Genomic DNA, 22,874 nt, shown 5'->3' on the forward strand with positions numbered 1-22,874 from the left:
ACAAAAGGGTTTCGTCCATTAATTGACAGCAGTAAATTTAAGTAAGTTTCCAGACCAATAGTAATCATTGCTGATATTATAGACATTTTCAGTCACATTCTATTTCAATCTAACAATTGCAATTTTTTAGATGTTGAACCTACTGAACAACAGCTACTGATCCAGGAGGGCGAGGGCTAAGGAGGATGCAATGTCAAGCAATGTCATCATCAACCTATACATGCCTGGTGGAGAGCACTAACTGACTTAAACTGTTTACATGAACATACTGCTAATTGACAAATGACATACTATTTGACAACAGGAGAGGGAAATCAGATCATTTTTACCAGAAAATAAAGACAATATTTTCTCTTGTACCAAAAATGGGAAAAGATAAGCCACCATTTGTTAAAAACACAATTCAAGTTTTTTGTTGTTGATTTTTTGTTTTTTTGTTTGTTTTGTTTTGTTTCCACAAGTACAGTCAGTACACTTCAACTCACTTGTTCTTCAGTGATGTTGAACAAAGCTATGCAAAATCTGGGTGTGGCTGTGTGTCATGGCTCTGTAGTGATAGGTGGTAGAGGTGACTTTTTATCTTTTTATTCAAAAATGGTATTTAATTATTTGACTGCTGAGCCTGTAGTCAAACCTGTTGTCAAATATTTTAACAAAGGTATCAGTTCAGTACTGACCTTAGATAACGTTTTCTCAAAAAAACAAAAAACAAACAAAAAAAAGATCTGTTCTATGTTTTTTTTTTCTCTTATTAAAAATTATAGACAGGTCAATTTGACCTGAGGGCCTTTGAGCTTTAAAAAACAAAAAGTCATTGTGACATACAAGAATATTATATTACAGCAAAATTTAAATTGTTTTTTAAAATAGCACAGCTTCAATATTCTGCCCCGTTTTTTTTTTTTTTTTTTTTAAATTGGGTATTTAGGCCCCAATTCAATGTTACCTACTATATTTTCAGAAAGACACTTACAGTGCAGATTACTGCTATGTCTGTATGCACTATTGCAATTACCACATTTTAATTATAATCTGCAGTAGGTTATGTGTGATAGTTATCAATTACAGTACAATGCAATACAATGCACACAAATTTAGGATCAGTGGTTAAAATTATTCAGTATATAAACGGTTGTAATAACAACACAGTAGACACAGGATAAGTGCCAGTGTCAGATTGCAAAATCGTTTTTGCCAATTCCAGCTCACTCACCACATATTCTGCTTTGCCTTTGCTCATCTCATTCAATAAACATACATATATATACTATATATGTATATGTATATATACTTTTTATACTTTTTTGAGCATTTTGGCATATCTATTCAGGTCACATCTGACTCCAGTAAAAATGAGCAAAGTCCCCTGTTTCTGTGGTAACCATATATCAAGCGATCCAGATCCACAGAAGGCACAGGGGAACTTTATTCTACATATTTTCAGCAGGCAGGCAGTTTGTCTCTTTGAATTTACTATGACAGGTAAAGTGACACTTCATATCATAGTCTTTTATTTGAGTATTTATGACATACAGTATGACAAACACAGCAGGAAGTTGGTCAACGTGGTGAGCGAACTAGTGGCACCATGCTGCAAAAGTGGCAGAAATGCAGATAATTTCCTCACTTCCATCACACAAGCTGAAGTGTTTATAAATGATGGACTGATGTATGATGGTACTGTGAGATCTAAAAAGCCAGAGGTCCCTAGGATGATGATACAAATTGCTGTCAGAGAGGATAACACATCCATTTCTGGCTTTATTGGGCAACTTGCCTTGCTGTCTTATGTGCCATATAAATGAAAATGAGTTCTGGCACTTTCTACCATGTATCATGACAAAAAGATGGAGAATGGGCAGAACAAGCCTGAAATCCTCCTGCATTACAATGCCACCAAAAGTGTTGTTGACAATCTGGATGATCTCTCAGCAATGCACAAACCAAGTACAAGATGAACCGATGGTCAATGATGGTCTACTGTTCCTCAACATGATTGACATTGTTGCATTCATGATCTGGATGGGAAATCATCCTGATTGGATGAGTTCAGAGGGTAGCAGAGGTGTTGATGAAAGAATTACAGCTGGCCTTAGTCATGCCTCACATAAACGTATGATCTCAAATCCCAGCTCTACATGCGTTAATCTGAGCAACAATGCTGAGCAAGGGAGTGAGGCTGAGTTCTGCAGTTACAGTACCACCATACACAGCATAACCAAATGCAAAAAAAAAGGTATGAATTCCAGCATGTTCCACACACAGCTTGGCTCAAGTGATTTGCATTGACTGCCTTTGAAACACATTAAATATGCATGATCATGAATCGCCTTGTGTGCATTCATTTTACCTTGGAGTTATGCTTAGCTCATTTTCTTGAATTTATGTGAAATAAGGTTGCTTAAAAAAACTAACAAAAACTTAAGTGTTCCAGTTGATTACAGTGTTAGTGTGTTGATATGTTAACATTTATGTGTAACCTGACTGAGGCTCAATCTTAATGCTATTCACATTTTGACTAAAACTCAAAATTATTTGATTTCTGGTAGAATAAAATGTCACATGCTTATTTAAATACAATAACAATATTGAAGTTTTTATACCAATTTAATGTTTTACATGCCTAATAACGTCATAAAATTACAAAAACTTGTTTTTGATTTCAGTGTAACTAGTGCACATCATTTATTACTGTGGGGTCATATCTGACCCCAGTTGGTCTGATTAAGGGGTGAAATATGTTGGTCGTTTGAGGGTTAAGCAGATCACTGCACATCTTCTTTATTGTCTCTCTATCTTTTCTATCTTCCATCTAGCCAACCAGCAGGTCAGTGGCTATGATTCATTCTTCAGTTTCCACATCCCCCACTGGCAAAAGACTAACAGGTCTATGAGTTTTGTTAGCATACTGTATTTGAGTTGTTCATTCTGTGGTTAGCCACCAAGATAGGAGGATGGAAATGGAAATGTCTAATCTCCCTGGATGAATGTAGGCTATGTGTCTGTGGGCTAGGCACTGACCATCTTAGAAAAGTCTCTAGTTTGAAGTCAAATCTGACCCAACTGCTGTAGCCTAAGCAACCTGTTCATGCTTAGGAATGTCCAATAAGCAGACAGAGGCCCAGACTGGACTGTGATTGGCAGTCATAGTACCAAAGTACATAGTACCCTTTAGAACTGCATCTGTCACAAACAATTTTTTCTTTTCTCTTCTATTGTATTCTAAACAAGAGGCTTGTACCACTAGATGGCAGAATAGGTGCATTTGTATTTATCACTGTAAACTGCAGTAACAGGAATAATGTAACATAAAATGGGATGAGAAACGAACAAACAAACACAGATAGATAGATAGATAGATAGATAGATAGATAGGTGTGTGTTTGTGTGTGTGAGTGTGTGTGTGTGTGTGTGTGATTTTTTTTTAATATTTACTGTGGCCTTACTGAATGGTTTAGCTTGTACCTCACTCACTGTGCTCAAAAGTTCAGTAATAACTGTGTGTGTATATGTCTGTACATTACCTATTTTTATGTGTGAATAATGTTTGCATACTACATTTTCTTTTTGTCAGCTGTCAAACACAAAAGGCTGGTTAATAACGGCTATATGCAATAAGTAAATGCCCTGTTGAGCCCACATGCCCTAAGTTCAACCACATCCTTCCTTTCACATCTTAGGTCTGCATGGTGTTAATACCTTACAGTAAACAGCGCTGTCTTTCAGTTTGTACTGCACTAAATAAAAAACCTGTGCTGCAGCTTATTGCAGATATCAAACATGACTGTAAGCTCCTTTTTCCCAAATCTTCAGGCTTTCCTGAAAATGTTACAGAACAACATTTTTACAGTTACATAATCTATGTCCAGGTTATATCTAAATGTGAACTATTAGTAATAATTATGCAAAGGAGACTCTGATGATATATTTTAATGTGTATAAGATTAGGGTTAGATTACAATTGAAAACATAACTGTAATAGTAGGTAAACAAAGAAGAAATATAAAAATAAATTAAGAAATGTACAATAAATTATGATTAAACATTATAAATAAGTAGCACAAAAGTGATATTTTCATAAACAGACCAGAAACCAGAAAGTCAAGATTTAAAAGCAAAAGCCAGACTGCCAAACGTCTGCAAAGCCAAAAGCGCAAAAACCACTAAATGAAGTGAGGGTCATGTGAGTTAGAGTTGGACTTTCTTGAAAGAGTGATGGTTACAACAGTAGCCCCACCTCCTCAGTGATAGTCCTTAATGACTCAAGAATCAAGGATATACTTGACTGGTACCCAGCTCCTGTTCTAAGGTCAATAACCTTCCCAGTCTACAAGGTATTGAAGTTGCCACTTCTTCTCTTCAAATCAATTAATTTTGAGATGGCAACTAGAGGGGAATCCACATGTAATTAATTCACCTTGTATTTTTATTTTCAGGAGTGCCCTTCGGACCGTTAACGTTCTGTGCTGCCTGTCGTGTTTGTCGATTTGGAGGAGTTCTCTATCCACAGAGCGTAAGCATGAGAGTGCACAAAAATTGCATATTGCATCATTGAAACAGTAATGAACATGACTGACATCTCAAACTTAAACATATTTTTGGCAGTCAGACAAAGACCTGGAATCTGACACTGGTCAGTCAGTAGCCTAGCTAGCTGTCAATGCCTTACTCAGTGAAATTTAATTAGCTAATTAGCAGCTTAGCTGCTTTTTAGTGTGACATGGCAGAGACTACTCATTTTGTCAAACTGATTATGGAAAAGCCTTTGGATGCTCTCAAACAGGAGGCTAGACAAACAGATAAAATCGAACACACACACATATACAAATACCAGCCACCACTGGTGGTAACATATAAACGTTATATGAAAAAAAAAAATATACCAGTGGGCTTGGTGTGGGTTCAATCTCTTAGCACCCTTCAAGAACTCTAAACTCCCTCCAGCCAGTGGCTCCTTTCCTCTAAAGCTAGCTTTATTGTGAGCAGTTCTTGATTCCCAGTGCCATAATCAGCAGGGGACAGTTGGTGTGAGAAATATGCGACCCCCAGTTTATTTATCGCATTTTATTCTTTACTTAAAATACCTTTATGGAAAGTCCCACACATGACCTCTGAGTCATAATGAAGTATAACCGCTAAAATAGGCACCACAAAATAGAGGAAGTCGAACTTTGGCCAGCAATAAACTTATTGATGCCTAACTTGTTTAACTTAATAATTATTTTAATAACATTCTTCTTCTAATGAAATGTGTTGTTTATGGTTACAAATGATTCATATTTTCATAACATCAATTTGGGGCTCTATTGTCCAGCCTATTTCCCATTAGTAAACTTATTAACACCGGTTCCTGTAATTCTCCACAGAAAGAGGGATATTTTAGAGACAGTTCCAAAGAAGCGAAACATGACTCAGTATTTTACAATCCTATGGCTATTACAATAACTTCCACTTTTCTCTTTGTTGTGTAAGCAACCTCACATTGTGTCAAATGTATGACGATAGATGTGTGAACTTCCAGTTCACAGTGTAGTAATTCCTGGTTTCTCTTACTGGCACCTCGATCTTCATAATAAAAGTAATGCTGGAAATTGGAGTCTGGGGCTGGAACCACGGGGTATGCTATAAGAAATTCACTGATTAATAATCCTAGAATCCAATATCATGGGTATTACATTAACATATTTAACATACTTTTTAACATTACTACACAGTTTTATACATGACATAGTGACATAAGAAATTTAAAAAAAAAAAGAAAAGAAAAAAAACATTTTTGTTTATAGTTAACTCATGTTCCAGACTTGTTTTGGTAGTATGCACACTAACTGACCACATCATACTGTCGAGTCGCACAGTTGCGACAATACGTTATGGTGGGTGTGAATCTGAAGCAGTTGTATGGGGAACACTGTCTAGTGTTTTGTGTTTTGTTTTTCAGATGAGCAGTAAGCAAGAAAACAAAAGAGCAAATACCTGGTGTGATTACTATTAAATAATTAGAAACACCTCCATTCTGGCCCAACCAAAGAGATCTACTGGTTCACAAGTCCAAGGTTCATCTATTCACAAATTAAAATTCACCTAGATAAAGCTGACATGAAACAAATATAACTGCTACCAGAAATAAATGCATCTTTCTCATCCCATGTCCTTTCCCCTTCAGTGAATTTTTTTTCCCAATAGTTGAATTTTATTCTTGTTTGGTCTGACTGTTGCTTTAGCTGAAAAATCAAAAAAGCTTAGTTTTCATGTGTCTCCCATATCACTGAAACACAGGGTTGCTGTAGCAATCATAAATGCTATGTTTAAACTGATGCTATCATCTTTGAGTTGTGTAAAAAAAAAAAAACTTCCATTATTACTAAGATTTACTTCATTATACTATGGCATCTTAATATATTTATTATATACAGATGAGTAATAAATTAAAATCAAACAACGTCAAGGTACCTTAGTAAGGTGTTGGGCTTCCTTGAGCCACCAGAATGCTCTAAAACTACTGGAGGGGTTAATACTCTTAATAATACCAAGTAATAAATCAATGTAGGTAGTGCTTGTTATTAAGAAATACTTCTAAAGTAGTTCTTACAAATGCTGCAATTTTAATGCTAAATTCTGCAAAATGTTAATGCTTAAAAAAAGGGATCATAAAAGCTGTCTTTTGTTTTTTTATTTAGTGCTGCCCTGAATAAGCTATTTCACACAGCAGATGTTTAAATGTAGTCCACAAAACAAAGTAATAACTGAATTTACACAAATTAACCAGTTCAAAAGTTTACAAAAGCTTGATTCTTAATACTGTGTGTTGTTATCAGGATGATCAACAACTGTTTTTATGTCTTGCGATAGTTGTTCATGAGTCCTTTATTTGTCCTGAGCAGTTAAACTGCCCACTGTTCTTCAGAAAATCCTTCAGGTCCTGCACATTCGTTGCTTTTCCAACATCTTCTGCATATTTGACCACTTTCCAACAGTGGTTATATGATGTTGAGATCCATCATTTCACACTGAGGATATGTGAGGGAATCATACACAACTATTAGAAAAGATGCTAACATTCACTCAAGGCAACACACTACATTAAGAGCCAGGGGAATGTAAATTTTGAACATAATGATCAGTGTAAATTGTTATTTTGTTTTTGTCTTTTTTTTTTCATTCAGTACTGCCCTTCAGAAGCTACATAAGATATTTACATATTTCCCGCAAGAGAAAATATGATATAAATATAAATATCCATATAAAGAATGGGACGTGGTAGCTTAGTGGTTAAGACACTGGACTCTGTCTGCCATAAATGTAAATTAAGAATCAGGCATATGCAAACTTTAGAATTTGTGTAAATTTTATTTTGTCTTGTGGACTATATGTAAACATCCATTATGTGAACTAGCTTATTCAGGGCAGTAATAAATAAAAAACAAAATGCAATTATTATGATCCCTCTTATTTTTTTTAAATTATTAACATTTTGCAGATTCTACAGGGCTTATGACCACATCTGTACCGTTCAGTTCAGTATAACCACAAGCATAACTTCCTTTACAGTCTAAAAAGGAAGTTACAATGGCGGCGGCAAAGCAACTCGTCTTCTTTCTCTACATTTTGATGTTGGTCTCAATCGCAGGTAAACTAATTTTCCAAAGTCTTTCTAACTGAAGTGGGTAAAATGTTTGATATACTATAACCTACAGTGAGCTTTACATATCAGACAGTGTTCATAAAAGAATAATATGATCCATTATGTTGTACAGTGTTAAAAGTTAGCTAGGGTTGAAATTGTCATCTGGATGACTAGAGTTTATTTCAGGCCATTAATGATAGTCAATGTCAACTAATTACTAAAACAAAGTTTTTGTTGCTGACATTCAATAATCCAAATCAAGTTAGACCATTACCACACAAATTAGTACCATTACACACACCATACAAGACATGAACTTGCTCCTTTCAGATAGCGTGGTAATGTTAGAAGTGTGGAAATGACAGATCTTTTGAGATGTTGTTGAGAATCAGTTGATGGGTCATAAATGTCTTATATTTTATTTATTGTTTTTATATATATATATATATAAACACATAAATGTATATTTATTCATTTATTTATTCATATTTAAATTATTTTATTTATTTATAATTTATTTCTGATTTCTGAGAGTCAACTTCAATTTAGCATTAAAGGTTCTATTGACTTACAGTTTGAAAGAGGCTTTCATTTAAGGAGGCCAGATATTAGCTAAATATACATTTATAAATTCAAGATCGTCTAATATTTTATGTTTTAAAGTAGTGTACAATAAGATTGTTGAAGTGAAGCTTGTGAAGTGGTGTCATTTACCTTCAAAAGAAACTCTTCCGTTTTCTCTGGTTCTTTCCATAGAAGTTAAAAAAAAAAAAGCTCCCGTCTGCACTTAGTTTCACATTTCGTGTTGGTGTGTGGGAGTGGGGTGTCTGGGTTGTTTCTGTTCAGTGCAGTAGAGTGACTACCACCTGTAAAATTAATACTTTGATTATAGTTTGGGATAGATCTAATACTGCAAACGTATGAACATATTAAGAGTTATGACTTATAACTGAAACTGAAATACACTATATTAACTAGTATATATATATATATATATATATATATATATATATATATATATATATATATATATATATTACACATTACAATAAATGACAGGAATAATTGGTGTTATATGGCGGATATTGGTGAAAAAATTAGATCATTTAACAAATATAACTAACATTTTTCTTAGAATTGTTTTTATTATATTTATTTTTTATACTTTATTATATGTATTTATTTATATTTGGAATGTAAGCAATTTTTCAGTTTAAGTTTAACTGAATAAAAAACCTGATGTTTTGTGTAAGTCATGTTTTAGGTATGTATTTTTACTGTGTAGTTTTTACATGATGTGTTTCTGTTTAAAAATTATTATAAAGCTTAGTAGGTTTTAAATAAAAACATTGGATGTGTATCAGTATCACCCAATTTTCAAGGTTTCAGTATCACTATAGTTATCAACAAAAAAAGTGGTATCGTGTCATCTCTAGTTTATATATGGTTAAATAACAGATATTTATTAGTGTTAACATAAGGATATCTGTTTTCCACTTTTCAATAAGAGACACATAGTAATAATTAAGTTTATATATGGCTAGGCAATGTTTAGGCAGCAGTATTATAATAACAGCCTTGCAACTGGGCTGTAAGAAGCCCATAATGAGCATATTTACAACCCTCTCATGGCCCCAAAGAATGGATCCAATAGCAGAGTTTGGCCAGTCAGAATGAGCAAAGTGAAACACTGGATAGCCTGAGAAATAGGAGATCTCGACTCACACAGGAAATTTAATTTGGACTGTGGTTGCAGACCTCTGCAACCACGCAACCAGAAAATATACCATTTACCTTCCTCATCTAAACAGAAGATTATGCGTCTAAGTGTTTCACCCAAACACTTAAATAGGGTAGTCCCAAGTGCAACCATCTGTGTAATGACTGCACTGCAAGATGGGTGATATAGTTCTCATAGGACTACGCTACTACTGGAACCACTATACCTCCCTCTGCCAGCATGCACAGGTTTTGTGTGCTCGGATGTTACAAGATTAATGGCTAGTCAAGTTTAACACTTACTTTCATGAAATGAATTAACCTCATTCTGGTTATTTAATGCTGAAAAATGTCCCTCAAAGGATACTACCTTTTACAGATGTAACAGAATATAAATATATTGGGACTGAAAAGGGGGTATCCCACAAAGCAAACTAATAAAAGTGGGGCTTATTTGAAATAACCTCACGTAACAGGCCAATCCAGGCTCAGTGCATTCCATCGTAAAGTTCAGCTGCAACATGCTGCATTCGAGGCGAAGTTGCAACTTGTAATGCCCCACCCAATACCAGTAAAAGCCACTGAAAACACCCCTCAACTTAAATTTCAACACATCAACTCGGAGTAGTCTTCTTCTCTACCAGTTCCTTCCCCTTTTATGAAGTAACATCAAATCAACATAGCCACGCACACTATGAATAGTGTAAATGTACCCAGAGTACACTTGCTTGCACCACTGGATCATGAATTCCAGCCAATACTCTGCAATATGTGTGAGACAACTGCACAGGAATCAGAACTCTTGCTTCATTAATTTGTTACTGTGTTGTGAAAAAAAAAATAAAACAGTTCCATGTCAGTGAGAAGGCACATTGCTATCACTGCAGACTGCAGAAATACATGCTTACATTATTAGAAAAAAAATGAACAATAAGCATTGTTGTTTCAAATCATTACAATTTACAATAATTTACAATAATTTATGTACAAATTTTCAAAGCCCAAAGCTTCAGCAGAAATAAATAAATAATTAAATAAATCTAATAACTAGAAAAGTGCATTTGCTAAAGAAAATGCAGAGCCAGCGCACCTCCCTGATGTCACTAAGTGGTTGATAGGGCACTGTCAGACAGTGCCTATGGTATGTGAGAAAAATGCACTTGTACTTAACCACACCCCTTAAGCATGACCACAGCCCAGCTTATCACAGGGCCTCAGACACTAGCCCTGAATATGCCTTATATATGCATTATAGCTGTTTATGCGTTATAGCTGAATATGCATTATAGCTGTTTGAGTAAATTAAGCCCCATCTTGGAATGATTTATTAGGTGTCATATTCTTTACAAATGTCCACAGATTTTTAATTATTGATAGACAGACTTTAATGAGCAATTTGACACAATTTGGAAGATCTGGCAAAAATCCTAGGAATGATTTGCAAAAGATGGGCTTGTGTATAATAAATTATACAAATTATTTTAAAAATTGTGTGGACGGGGCTAAATGTTCCAAAAAGCAAATTTTTATTTCATAAGCAACTGAATAAGGAGAAAAAAGAATATTTCCTGTCCACCTTATTTTACATGATATGTGCTTGTTTAAAAGCATAAAAAATGAATAGCGCCCCTGATGGCCAATGTGATTGACAATGCGGTATTTTTTTTGTGGGTCGCTAGAGGGACCTACTATTCAAGTTTTGAAGATTGCTCATTTTGGCCCCTATCAAATACCTGCTGATTGGCTGACAGCAGTCATGGTTTTTTAAGCGACCAAGTCGTCATTAACAGTACACATACAAATTAGGATAAAAATGCAGAACACCAAGTTTCAGCTCAGTTGGACTTATGGTCCCTTCTGAACTTAGCCCTGCCCCCTATTAAGGACCACCTCCAAAACTCAGCAGACTTCCTCAGGACTTTGTCCTGAAGGGGCCTGTCAAGTTTCGTTCAAGTGCATACAAAGAATCATAAGTTACAGCTGTTTGAGTGAATTAGACTCCATTTCATTAGAAATGATTGGCAGGCGGATTGGCATATTGTTCATAAATCTCAACATATTTATGTCAATTATTAAGAGAGAAACTCTCCTGTGCCATTTGACACCAACTTTGTGAACATGGGACAAATATTCTAGGACTAGTTCCCAAAAGTAGGTTTTGCATATTATGCAAATTAAAAAAGAAATCTAAGAAATTTACAAAACGTGGGCAGAGCTAAGTGGTCCCAATTACAAATTGGTTCAGAATTATCCAAGAAGTAAAAAAAAAATAATTTTGTCTCTAGGCCTCAGGGTTATCAACATATTTACATAACATACAAAATTGCGCGCACTATTGCGCCACCATTAGGCTGACCCAGCTCGCCCGACCTTCCTCTTGCATGACCTTCCAAAACTTTTTTTTTTCATAAAAAAAGTTGTATACAAGCAACCCTTTCCTGACCAGCTGAACAATTTGGCATTGGTCCCATTTAGATATCTCAAAAACTCATACTAATCACTAATAAAATGTCACAATGTGATGCAGACAATTCATGTATTAACACAAATTCAGAATCAAAATAATTGCTTAAACATAAAACATAACTCCTTTTTCCCAAGCTATATTGAATAAATTTTCTTGTACAGTATTGCAGACCTAATTATATTAAATTCCCACCATTTTCTACTACCTATGAATACACGAAGAGGCGACATTTTACTGTTAACACAACCCTCCTAAAGTACAAAGATAAAAGCTCATAACTGAGTAACATACCTGTGTTTTGAAAAAAAAAATAAAACAATTCAATGTCAGTGAGAAGGCACAATGCAGAAACCCCTGAGACAGTATAAGAAAACAAATTCTCAGTATTTCAGCAAATATACAGTACAATGCTAAGTCTACTCGCTTGATTTGCGAACTAGCTAACAACATAGCCTACGTTACTTAACAAAAACACAATTTTACAACCACAACACAGAACAAAAAATTAACATATGTCATTATAACAGTCAGAGGATGCTTTGTTTAAACACTCTTCACAGTATTTAATGCTTAACACTTATTTTATATCGTACAGCTTCCTTCTACCTACTGCTCCTTCCAACTATCACTGCAGACTGAAGACAAGAGCGCAAATCTGCATATCACATACATCTCTTAGAGACAACACTGCATTTTAACCTTAGTACCTCTCATTAGGTTTCACCTCTTTTTAGCACTATAAAAATAAATTATCTAACTTGATGCAGATTTATGTGTACTTTTACACCAACTTCATAAAGTACCCCTTCTCTACTTTTTAATTAGTTTATAACAGTGTTGGCTTTAGATCATTTAATATACAGAAATAGCACATGGTAAAATCTATAACACTGACTGTTTTGAGAAGGTAATCATTACAGTTATCACTAATGTTAGCTGGCTAGCTTGTTGCTAATGCTACCCACTATTGTCTGCTGGTAGCTTGTTGCTAACGTTAAATTGTACTGCAATTTTTAGTCCAAAATGTTGCATGAATGTCTGAAGTTTACTATAGTAGAACAGTACCAATAGCTACTTGGGCCTGTAACTGTGAAAGTGTGGTTAACTTAGCTTTTTATGAGCTATACATATGCTCTGACAGGGCAAACAAAAGACACGCTTTCAAGGAGGTGTCCACGGTTTTTTTCCACTTAGCATGGTGAACGTGCTGAGGTGAGAAATGCTGTTGTTACAACTTGCAAAATACCACTTAAAAGGCCCCATGACTGCAGCATTATTTACACTAATTTAAGCTGGAATTGGCCCATTTTGGCTCACGCGTGTGCAGATTATATATAAGCAGCCCTAGCAGTCGAGTGAAGATATAGTGATATGGCAGAGCATGAGAGAGCTGCTTTTCCACTCCAGCTAATCAAAGAGTTATAATTAAATTGTACAAGAATAAATATATTATTGCAAATAAAAGCAACAGCTCAGCAATTAACAAAGCTTGAGAATCAGCATGTCAGAAAATATGTGACAGAATAAATATGTATAAAATATAAAATATATAATATAAATTAACATCCTTAATACATACTTGATCTCCAAGTACAAATAATAGAGTAGGACAAAGTCACATGAGGAATTTTGAAAGAACACTGAAGAACACTGAAAGAAGTTCATTGAATTTACTTGATTCAAATGTGTGCATTAGTTTCATGTGAATGAATGCAGCCATCATGTTCCAGCCAACATGATTTGATCATTTATTTTCAAAGCACTGGAATAAATCAGACACTTCATACTCACTCAGTCTCAGGATCGAACCACAGACCTTATTTTATTTTTGTGGAACTTATACTTTTGTGGAACAAATATTTATTTGCAACAGTAATATCATTTTCACTGAAACCCGAAGGTCCTGTGGTACTATTGTAACATAAAGTGGTACAATTGTAAAATTGTTTGTAGATCAGGAAAAAAAAAGATGCTGCATATTCATTACTCTGTGTGATATACCTTTGAGGGTAGCTTTGAAAATATTAAGTAATTATAATAGATTATTAGATGTCCATTCTGCACATGTGGAGAAGTGCATACAGAACAATCACTCATTTAAATGCTGGTGAAATAAACAATTGAAAGGTAATTAGGGTTGTTGCACAGCAGATGTTGCAGTGTGAAGATAATTGGGAGCATTGTGATAAAAAAATATGTGCACCCACTAATTTCCATACACGTAAAGATGTACTGTAAACCAATTGATTGATTATGCAAAGCTCATGTTTTACTTTTGTTTTTTTGTTTTTTTTTTCATTTAATTTTTTTTTTTTGCTATCATAGCACAAAAATTTATGAGTGCACATCTTTTCTGTCTCAGTGCTGCCGCCATTCACTACTCTTAATCTTCTGAAGCAGGACAATATACAATTATAACAGATTTTACAATTGTACCAAAGGTTGCTCCCATGTTTTCTCACAGTCCTGCAAACAGAAGCAGCATGCACTGAGCAAATGCTTCTTGGTGTCATTACTATTTAGGCATACTATTTTTTTTTTTGCAGTATGAAGTGTGGCATACAACCCTGGATTTTCACTGAATGTTGCAAAAGAACATTCAACATTAAGCTCTTCTATAATTTCATCAGTGGAATCTTTATCTGCTTTTGTTGTTAATGCTGCGATGTCTATGTTTTGTTAAAAATAATGCAGACCTAATGTATAGGGACTTGCCAATGCATGGCTCATTCTGCTTGTTGGCTGGATAGTTAATTTGTTAATTTATAAATTATTGTGACATAAAGTAAAAACATAATACAAGTAATCACAACATAACTAAATAGTTTGTCTTTGCTCTTTTCTTACAGTGTGTGTTGATGTTTTTAAGCTGGTTAGCAGTTCTGTTCAACTGGACTTACAAAAAAACTTTGATAAGTCCTTAGAGCTCATCTGGAAGTTTAACGGAAGTAAAAATATTGTGAAATATGATGGAAAGTCTCCAAGTAGAAGGTTCGGAAGTTATAAAGACAGGGTGGAGTTCAATGAGGAAACCCAAAATCTGACCCTGAAGAATTTACAGAAGAATGACAGTGGACCCTATAAAGCAGATGCGATTGATGAAAATGACATAACTGTTGCTACGTACCAATTATATGTGTTAGGTAAGTCTTATAGCCAAAATGCACGACTGATACAATAATGTTGTCATTATCATTTAAGTAATAAGTAATAATTAATTAATTATATGTGGTTTTGTGTGTGTGCATGTGCATTGACTAGCAGTACAGTAATGCATGTGTATGTGTTTATCCCAGATCCAGTGAAGAAACCAGTCCTTAATGTCTCTCCTCAGCAAAGCAATGATTCCTGTAATGTGACTCTCACCTGTGGAGCTCAGAAACTCTCAATCACCTCTCACTGCTACAATGCTAATTGTGATATGAAGGAAGAGAAAACAGCTGGAGATGTGTTCCTTTTCCTGTATGTCAGTAACAGCTTCATTATTTGTAATCATAGCAACCCAGCCAGCTGGAAAAATACAACTATGGAGATGGAAGAAGTGAAACAATTCTGCCCTTCTAAAGGTGTGAGCATGCACACATACACACACCACATTACATTTACTCACACGTGTACATGTATCCCATTCTTATAGCACGTTATTCTTTTTGGATGGTATTACATATAAATTGTAATCTCATTAACAATTTCTTTCCCTAAAAGAAAATAATCAGCATTCTGGGCCTGTCAAACTCAATGTCCCAGCACTGATCATCGGCATCATTACCATCTGCATTTTCATCGGCTTAATCTTTGGCATTTGGAGGTACAAGAAAAGTAGGACAATGGGTAATTACCTTTTTTATATATAATTACTGGAATTAATGTGGATGAAGTGTGGGTAACATTTTATTCAGGTAGTTCATTTTTGATTACTTTATTATCCACTAATTGCCAGTTATATGGTCAGTGAACTGTTACATTCATGTCACCCTGAAAGTACCCTTGGTTTTTTTAATGATAGAAACTGTTGATAAATTTTCCACAAAATCTGTTCCATTAAGTTTTCTGTGATAGAAGTCTGCAGGAGAGAGGACTTTGCAGGGTTTTTTTTTCCAATTTTAATAACAAAACGAGGTGCACCTTTGTCTTCAAGAAAGATAGTGTGTGACAGAGAGAGAGAGAGAGAGAGAGAGAGAGGCTGATGAGGAAATGACTATTTATGTAAGGAATAAAACAGGATTTGGGTAGAGGTAATGCACTTATCACTCTGTATTTGATCATTCCTACAATAGCACATCCCAAAGTGTATTATTCCACTTATGACAATATAATTTGCCAATAATTATTATATTTCACATATCATATAAATTCCTAATAATACATTCGCCAAATCTATTGTGTAGCACGTTATGTATATAAATTGTGCATAGTAGTTCCCTTTTATAATCTTCTACACCTAAAGATAAGTTGTGACTTTTTGCACATGAAAATAGCTCTGAACCACTGCTTCATGCTTTTTCAGGTGATGAACTTAACTACCCCTTCAAGCTCTTAATTAATAGCACTTTAATAAATTACTGCATGACATTCATGACACTAATAAACAAAGCGATACACATTTTTAAAAATTTACAAGGTTTATTCTTTTTACTGTTCATTTTCCTTTTTTTGGGGGGGGGGGGGGGGGGGGTATCTAGGCAGGAGTTTTATAAATCTTCATGAAACTGAGACAAAGATGACATTTAAATTATCACAACTAATATCACTTGATATCACAAACTATGACTATAAAACTATAAAACTATGACTATAAAAATGAACACATTTGTTATCTTTGTAGAAGATACATTTTATTTATTAATGTAATTTGATTTAATTTCTAATGGTTTTAATGTAAATCAACTTGAAATATTATGTACAGCTACATTTCATTATAACTTTTCTTTGTATTCCTTAATATTACATATAAAGGATTGAAGCAGATTATTTTACTATACTATTTAACTGTAATTATTGTCATGGTGCTGAAGGTGAATTATCATATAGTGGGGTTCTTTGAATTTGTGGTTGAATTCATGCAAACTTTAATCAACTTGGAATATTATACATTTCTTTTTTCTTTTTTTATTTTAGATTTTGTATTAGTGAATGAGTAACAAAGTACTACTTAACAAAGTAATATTTCTGTACTCTTGAAATGACTAAATTTGCGTAAGTCTATTTTACTGTAATTTCCATTTTGTGCATATTTACAATCAGAAGGAAAGATGTACCTCATACGGTTGGAGTCATAAGTTTACATACCTTCTGCAAAATGTTAATAATTAAAAAAAAAAAAAGAGGGATCATGAAAATTGCATTTTGTTTTTTATTTAGTACTGCCCTGAATACGCTATTTCACATAGCAGATATTTACATGTAGTCTACTCAACACAATAATAACTGAAATTATACAAATGAACAAGTATAAAAGTTTACACACGCTTGATTCTCGGTGTGTTGTGATAGTTGTTCATGAGTCCCTTGTTTGTCCTGAGCAGTTACACTGCCCACTGTTCTTCAGAAAATCCTCCAGGTCCTGCACATTCTTTGCTTTTCCAGCATCTTCTGCATATATGACTCCTTTCCAACAGTGGCTATATGATTTTGAGACCCATCTTTTCACACTTAAGACAACTGAGGGACTCATACGCAACTATTACAAAAGGTGCAAACATTTATTGATTCTGAAGAAGGCAACACGATACATTAAGAGCCAGGGGGATGTAAACTTTTGAACAGGATGATTGGTGTAAATTGTTATTATTGTGTCTTCTGGGAAACATGTAAATATATTATGTAGCTTCTGTACAGCAGTACTAAATGAGGAGGAAAAAAACATATTTAAACAAAATAATAAGTTCAGTTATTTACATGTAAAAATCTACTATGTGAAATAACTTATTCAGGGCAGTACTAAGTAAAAAGCAAAATGCAATTTTTATGATCCCTCTTATTTATTTTTAAATTATTAACATTTAAAACTAAAAATAATATCTAAAAGTAATTTAAAAAAAATATCTAACTAGACTTACAGCATTAAGTTAAGATGGCCTGTCTCCTGACAATCTTAATATGTCCTTTATTAATAGCACACACATGCCTTTAATGCATAATGTAATGTAAATGACATAATGTAAGTGAAATGTGAATTGATTAGTGTTATAAATTTAATGTGCATTGGACCTATATTGTTATTTAGACACAGATATGTGTAGTTCATGAGGGATCACTCAGGTGTTGGGTGGTAAAGTAATATTAAAAATTGTGTCTGATATTTCATCTTGAATTTTGTTTGAAAATATAAACCATTTCATTTCCAAACCTCCTAGATTTCGGCAACACGGTCTATGAAGAAGTTAAGGTGAACTTTTGACAATAGCAATCTCTTTTGCATATTATTTACAAATTATTGGGAAAAAGAACATAGTATATGGTTTATTTAACAGTTTGGTTAAACCATGTCTGCAGGGGGAAAATAAATCACCCTCAGTCGAGATGTCAGAGAACCCTGAACCTCCCGGTACTGTTTACTGTACTGTCGGAAAACCAGCCCAGGATTATAGTAATGATGAGAGCACTGTAAGCACTGCAAATCCTGGCACCAAGGTAAATGCCAGCAAATAATCATTTTTAGGTTTACAAAATGATAAGATTATATTAATCCTGTATAAAATATAACTATGCAATATAAATATAAAATATAACTATACAATGCTTTTGACGTTAATACCATACATTCCTCATGCATAATGGTTTAGCATACAAGCTATATAGAGGAATGACTATAAAAATCCACATGACTTGACTTGATGACGCATGGTTAACTAAGAAAGTATGATAATAATGCTGCAGTCATAAATGTTGTAAAGCATCCTGTTGTAAAACCATATTTCTGATATGCTTTCATACTAGGATGGCGAAGATTAATGTAAAAAGTGGAAAGTAATTTGGTTCTATATTTTTGGCAATCCATTATTTCAATCAGTTGCTCAAGGGCCTAACAGTGACTCTGTGGCAGTCTGTGTTATAAAGTGATGTGTCAGTCACTGAGCTTTGAGACTTCAGATGGAGCTGAACTGCTAAAATGCTTCTGTAGAATGCATTCTGCTGTCTTTAGTCACATCACCAAATGAAGGACAACAAAATCAGTTCGTCTGGTAGCTGTACAGGGTCATGTGTTCATTCTTCATATGGTAGATGGGTTTCTTTAGTTCATGAACAATTCCTTTTGTTCTCTCCTTTTGCTTCTTTCCATTATTCTGGTTTAATTCAACATTTTTACAGGCTAATCTTCATATAATCCTTCCAAATTTATTTTTCTCAGGCCATTTTATTTCCAACCAGTAACCTAAGCTTTGTGTTCTTGAAGAAAGGTTCTATTTTCTATTTTCTATAAAGGTACATTTTATGGGGAATTTCCATGTGTGGTGAGTTTATTTCTGTTGTCAGCGGGAATATTTAACAAATAATTTATTCTGGATTAGAACAAAGAACTCTCTATGCATTGGTGTTCAAGATTGGCAGCATCTTTTCAGTACATTGATGTAGTTTGTGATATGCACATAGATGTATGTGAAACAAGGACAAAATCTGAGTGTGTTGTGCTGCCAGGGAATTTTTCTAGCAATTTACCCACTTTTACCTTTACCCGCACAGTGCAACTACAATTAGGACACCTGAAGATTAGGTACACAGTAGCGCCAGTAAATCCATGGCCTCTTATCACATCATTTGCTGTTTTAATTCCATGGAGTTAATTCACTGTTCACTTTTTGTTAGTGTGAGATTTTTATGTTGCAAGAAGCTGCCATAATTGTATTTATCTTGTTTTATCAATTGTCTTGTTTAAAAATGACTTCATAAACATGCTTTTTTGTATTACCTAGCCAGGGAGCACATCTATTCATTGCTTAAGCCACATTTTTGCAGAAAGATCTTTAGTTTATTTCCTGTTTCTATTCTGTAAAACTTCCTAGTTCTTTCTATTTATATTGTGCTTCTTTTTGTGACCTCTGTTATTTCACCCCAAAAAAACCTACATACATTCTATTTAATTTACTTATACACTTACCATCAGGTGGATAGACAGTGGCTAGAACAAAAGTTTGGTTAAGAGAAAAATCTTAATTATTAGCATCCTGATTTTATAGATTGGTACTTTATTAAATCAAGTTCTGTTAGATTTTTTTTTTAATACTTTTGTACTGCAGTTTGTAAACCTTCTGGGGTCATTTTTATCTTTGTGTTAAAGAGGGCTAATTGCTATGATGGAAAGTGTGGCCTTTAACAAGAAACCTTGTTTTATTCCTCTGTGCACTCTGTTAAGGACCCATTAAGATTCATTTGAGCTTTTGATTTCTTGTACAAAAGTTTCAACATTTGGGAAAGCCATTCCATTACATGCCACTATGGCACCATGTACACTAGTAATAAAATTGAAGGATTTATTTTGGTCTGAAACTTCTATGAAATAATCAATTTCTATTGATCAGCCACAGAGTGGCTAATAGGAAGGGTAAGATAAAATAATAAAATAGTTACTCATAGTATTTAGTATTGCTGGATATGAATAGTTAAAAGAATAGATTAAATATTTAGACCTAATGAGTGTCAGCTGCTTTTTTACTCATGTGTTCCAACATCTCAAATAACTAAATCATGAGTGATTTATTACCATATTTAGACTATATAACACCTGTAGAATCATAGACAACCTTGTTGTTGTGATAGATTGTAGTAAGGGCTTTAGTGTTTATGCATATTTGCTTGAACAAAATCAGGGTCTGGATTATAATAATAATAATAATAATAATAATAATAATAATGATAATTTTGATTTAAGACAGTATGTGTCAGCCAGTCTGTTTATTGTTTGTTTGTTTATTTATTTGATTATTACCTGTGATACGTGGATGTTCATGGTTTATTTCCTTTGTCCTGAAAATCTTTAGGAAATGGACCCCAGTGACAGCAACCTCTATGATACTCCAGATAAAGTATGATTTAACAGAATCTTTCTGATTTATTGAGTTATAATAATTAGAGTGCTTAGAGCTGTTCTATTTGGTTTTTAAAAACCTGCAAACTGCAAACGATTAATGATGTGTTGACAATTTTATTATGGATCTGTGAAATCACAGTGTTGAAATATACACTAAATTTTTTTTCTTCCTTTTTTTTATCTAGAATCAAGGAGCAGGCGGTAACTATGTGGCAGTGGAAGTCACACATCCTCAAACCATTTATGCTACAGTGAACAAGCCTGGTAAACGTGTGTAAGAAGCTGGATGGAATCATATTTTGTGATAAATGAAAACAAAAATGTGTTATTACTTTATTGGCATTTTATGTACTGTTTTACTATGATCAAATTCAGATTTGCTCCATTAGGTTTGGTTGGCATGAACATGTCTTGTGGCTTTGTGATTGAGCTTGAAAGCAGAGGAGTTTAACAAGGAGAAAAGAAACTTTGCTGGAATTTCAGAATGAAAACAAAAATGCCAGAATGCCACATGCCATTTTTTAAATTTATTTTAAAACAAGCAATCATTTTAATTAATTTCTTTTTAGTTTTTTATTTCTGTACAAGAATCAGTGTGTGTGTGTGTGTGTATGTGTGTGTGTGTGTGTGTTTATAAATGTTTCGAGCCATTTTCTGATCAAATAAATTTTTTTTGTTTTTTTTAAAGAAGCATTTATTTTTAGAAACCTACTGATTCAACACAGATTCCTTTAGAAAAGAAGCATGTACAGTATGCTGACATGCTGATACAGGAAACTGTTGTGATGGAAAATGAACAGAATGAAACAGGAAAATGATGTGATGAAGTCAGTTAATATTATGATTATTATAACATATGGAAATTTCTGTGATGATAAATAGCTTCATCTGAGCACTATTACTAAATAAATGTGTTTTGTATAATTACTCATATTTTCTAAAAAATAGCAACCATCTTACAAATTCTGTGTAAACGTATGTAAACTGTAGTAAAGTTTGCATGTGTTTTTACTTTCAGAGAGAGTACCTAAAATGATTTATGCTGTTTTAAACACAAACACAAATTATAATTAGATTTACATTTTAATTGTCTGTATTATTACTTACTGCTTAGCATAGTAATACTTTTTTATTCATTTTTGTTCATCTTTGCTTTATAGAATTCTATTACTGTGCATAAATCACTCATAACAAATATAAATGAATTCATTCAAGATTGTCTTGGACACTGAAATTATAGTAACATAACATGTATAAGATAAAACTTATACAGTATAGTATACACAAAAAAAAAAATAAGTTGAATTAAAAACACAAAATAGATCTAGATCTATAGATCTATTCTTTCACACGTTTGTGTAACTCACACATACATGCAGTCACACTGAGAGACAAGTAGCAGTACCGTACACAGTGTTATTGCGTGTATTGCTATTTTGTTGCAAACTGGACATTAATATGGTTATAAATTGTCCATGCTGTTGAATAAAGTCACTGCATATAAATGGCATAAGGGATATAAGTGTCTGAGCATGTTAAATGTAAAGCTGCTGGAAATGTCTGTGGCATAAAGCCATAGTGCCATTAAAGCCTCATTATGGAGTGGTGGTGTTGTTGAGTGTTGTAGAGTATTGCTCATAATGGTATGATGGCCTGAGAAAAAAAAAAAACTATTCCTAAGCCTGGTGGTATGGGCAAAGGCTGCCCTGTATCTGCTGCCTGACGGGGGGAGATAAAGAGGCTGTGTCCAGGGTTGGTGGATTCTTTAGTCATGCTGGAAGCCCATTTTAAACAGCAAGAGGCATACTGTAGATATGTTCAGTGTCTGGTAGTTGGGTTGCAATAATGTCCTGTGCAGTCCTGCTGACCCGAAGCAGTTCCTTTTGCTCAGTATTGCTTTTGCTTATTGCAGCCAGCATACCACACACTGCAGCAGTATACTTTCAATAATGTATATGTACATTGTGTTTCTTTAATCTTCTGAGGTAGTATAAGTATTGTGAAGCTTTGCCTGTGATTATAGATGTGAGTGC

At 34.0% G+C, this 22,874-nt stretch overlaps 1 protein-coding gene and 1 long non-coding RNA gene across 2 annotated transcripts; both read left to right on the top strand.

Moving 5' to 3' along the window:
• The first annotated feature begins 4,263 nt into the window (after positions 1-4,263).
• LOC117599962 (uncharacterized) lies at positions 4,264-7,008 on the top strand. Its single transcript, XR_004580306.2, has 3 exons — positions 4,264-4,334; positions 4,437-4,513; positions 5,942-7,008. It is a non-coding gene; the product is annotated as an uncharacterized LOC117599962 (long non-coding RNA).
• Positions 7,009-7,421: 413 nt separating this feature from the next.
• On the top strand, positions 7,422-22,443 carry LOC128317148 (SLAM family member 7-like). Its single transcript, XM_053227688.1, has 8 exons — positions 7,422-7,630; positions 14,663-14,956; positions 15,110-15,379; positions 15,519-15,644; positions 18,170-18,201; positions 18,309-18,446; positions 20,792-20,836; positions 21,027-22,443. Exons 1-8 carry the CDS (start codon positions 7,570-7,572, stop codon positions 21,117-21,119), a joined length of 1,059 nt encoding a protein of 352 aa, XP_053083663.1. The 5' UTR covers positions 7,422-7,569; the 3' UTR covers positions 21,120-22,443.
• The last annotated feature ends 431 nt before the right edge of the window (positions 22,444-22,874 follow it).

The sequence above is a fragment of the Pangasianodon hypophthalmus genome, chromosome 21 (assembly GCF_027358585.1).
Source record: "Pangasianodon hypophthalmus isolate fPanHyp1 chromosome 21, fPanHyp1.pri, whole genome shotgun sequence".
In the NCBI taxonomy this organism is placed as follows: Eukaryota; Metazoa; Chordata; class Actinopteri; order Siluriformes; family Pangasiidae; genus Pangasianodon; species Pangasianodon hypophthalmus.

What these genes read in the sequence shown, in the direction of transcription:
- LOC128317148 (XM_053227688.1), top strand. Translation starts at nt 7,570, where the DNA reads ATGGCGGCGGCAAAGCAACTCGTCTTCTTTCTCTACATTTTGATGTTG. An exon ending in GTACCAATTATATGTGTTAG is followed by an intron (nt 14,957 to 15,109) that starts GTAAGTCTTATA and finishes TGTTTATCCCAG; the next exon opens with ATCCAGTGAAGAAACCAGTC. An exon ending in TCTATGATACTCCAGATAAA is followed by an intron (nt 20,837 to 21,026) that starts GTATGATTTAAC and finishes TTTTTTATCTAG; the next exon opens with AATCAAGGAGCAGGCGGTAA.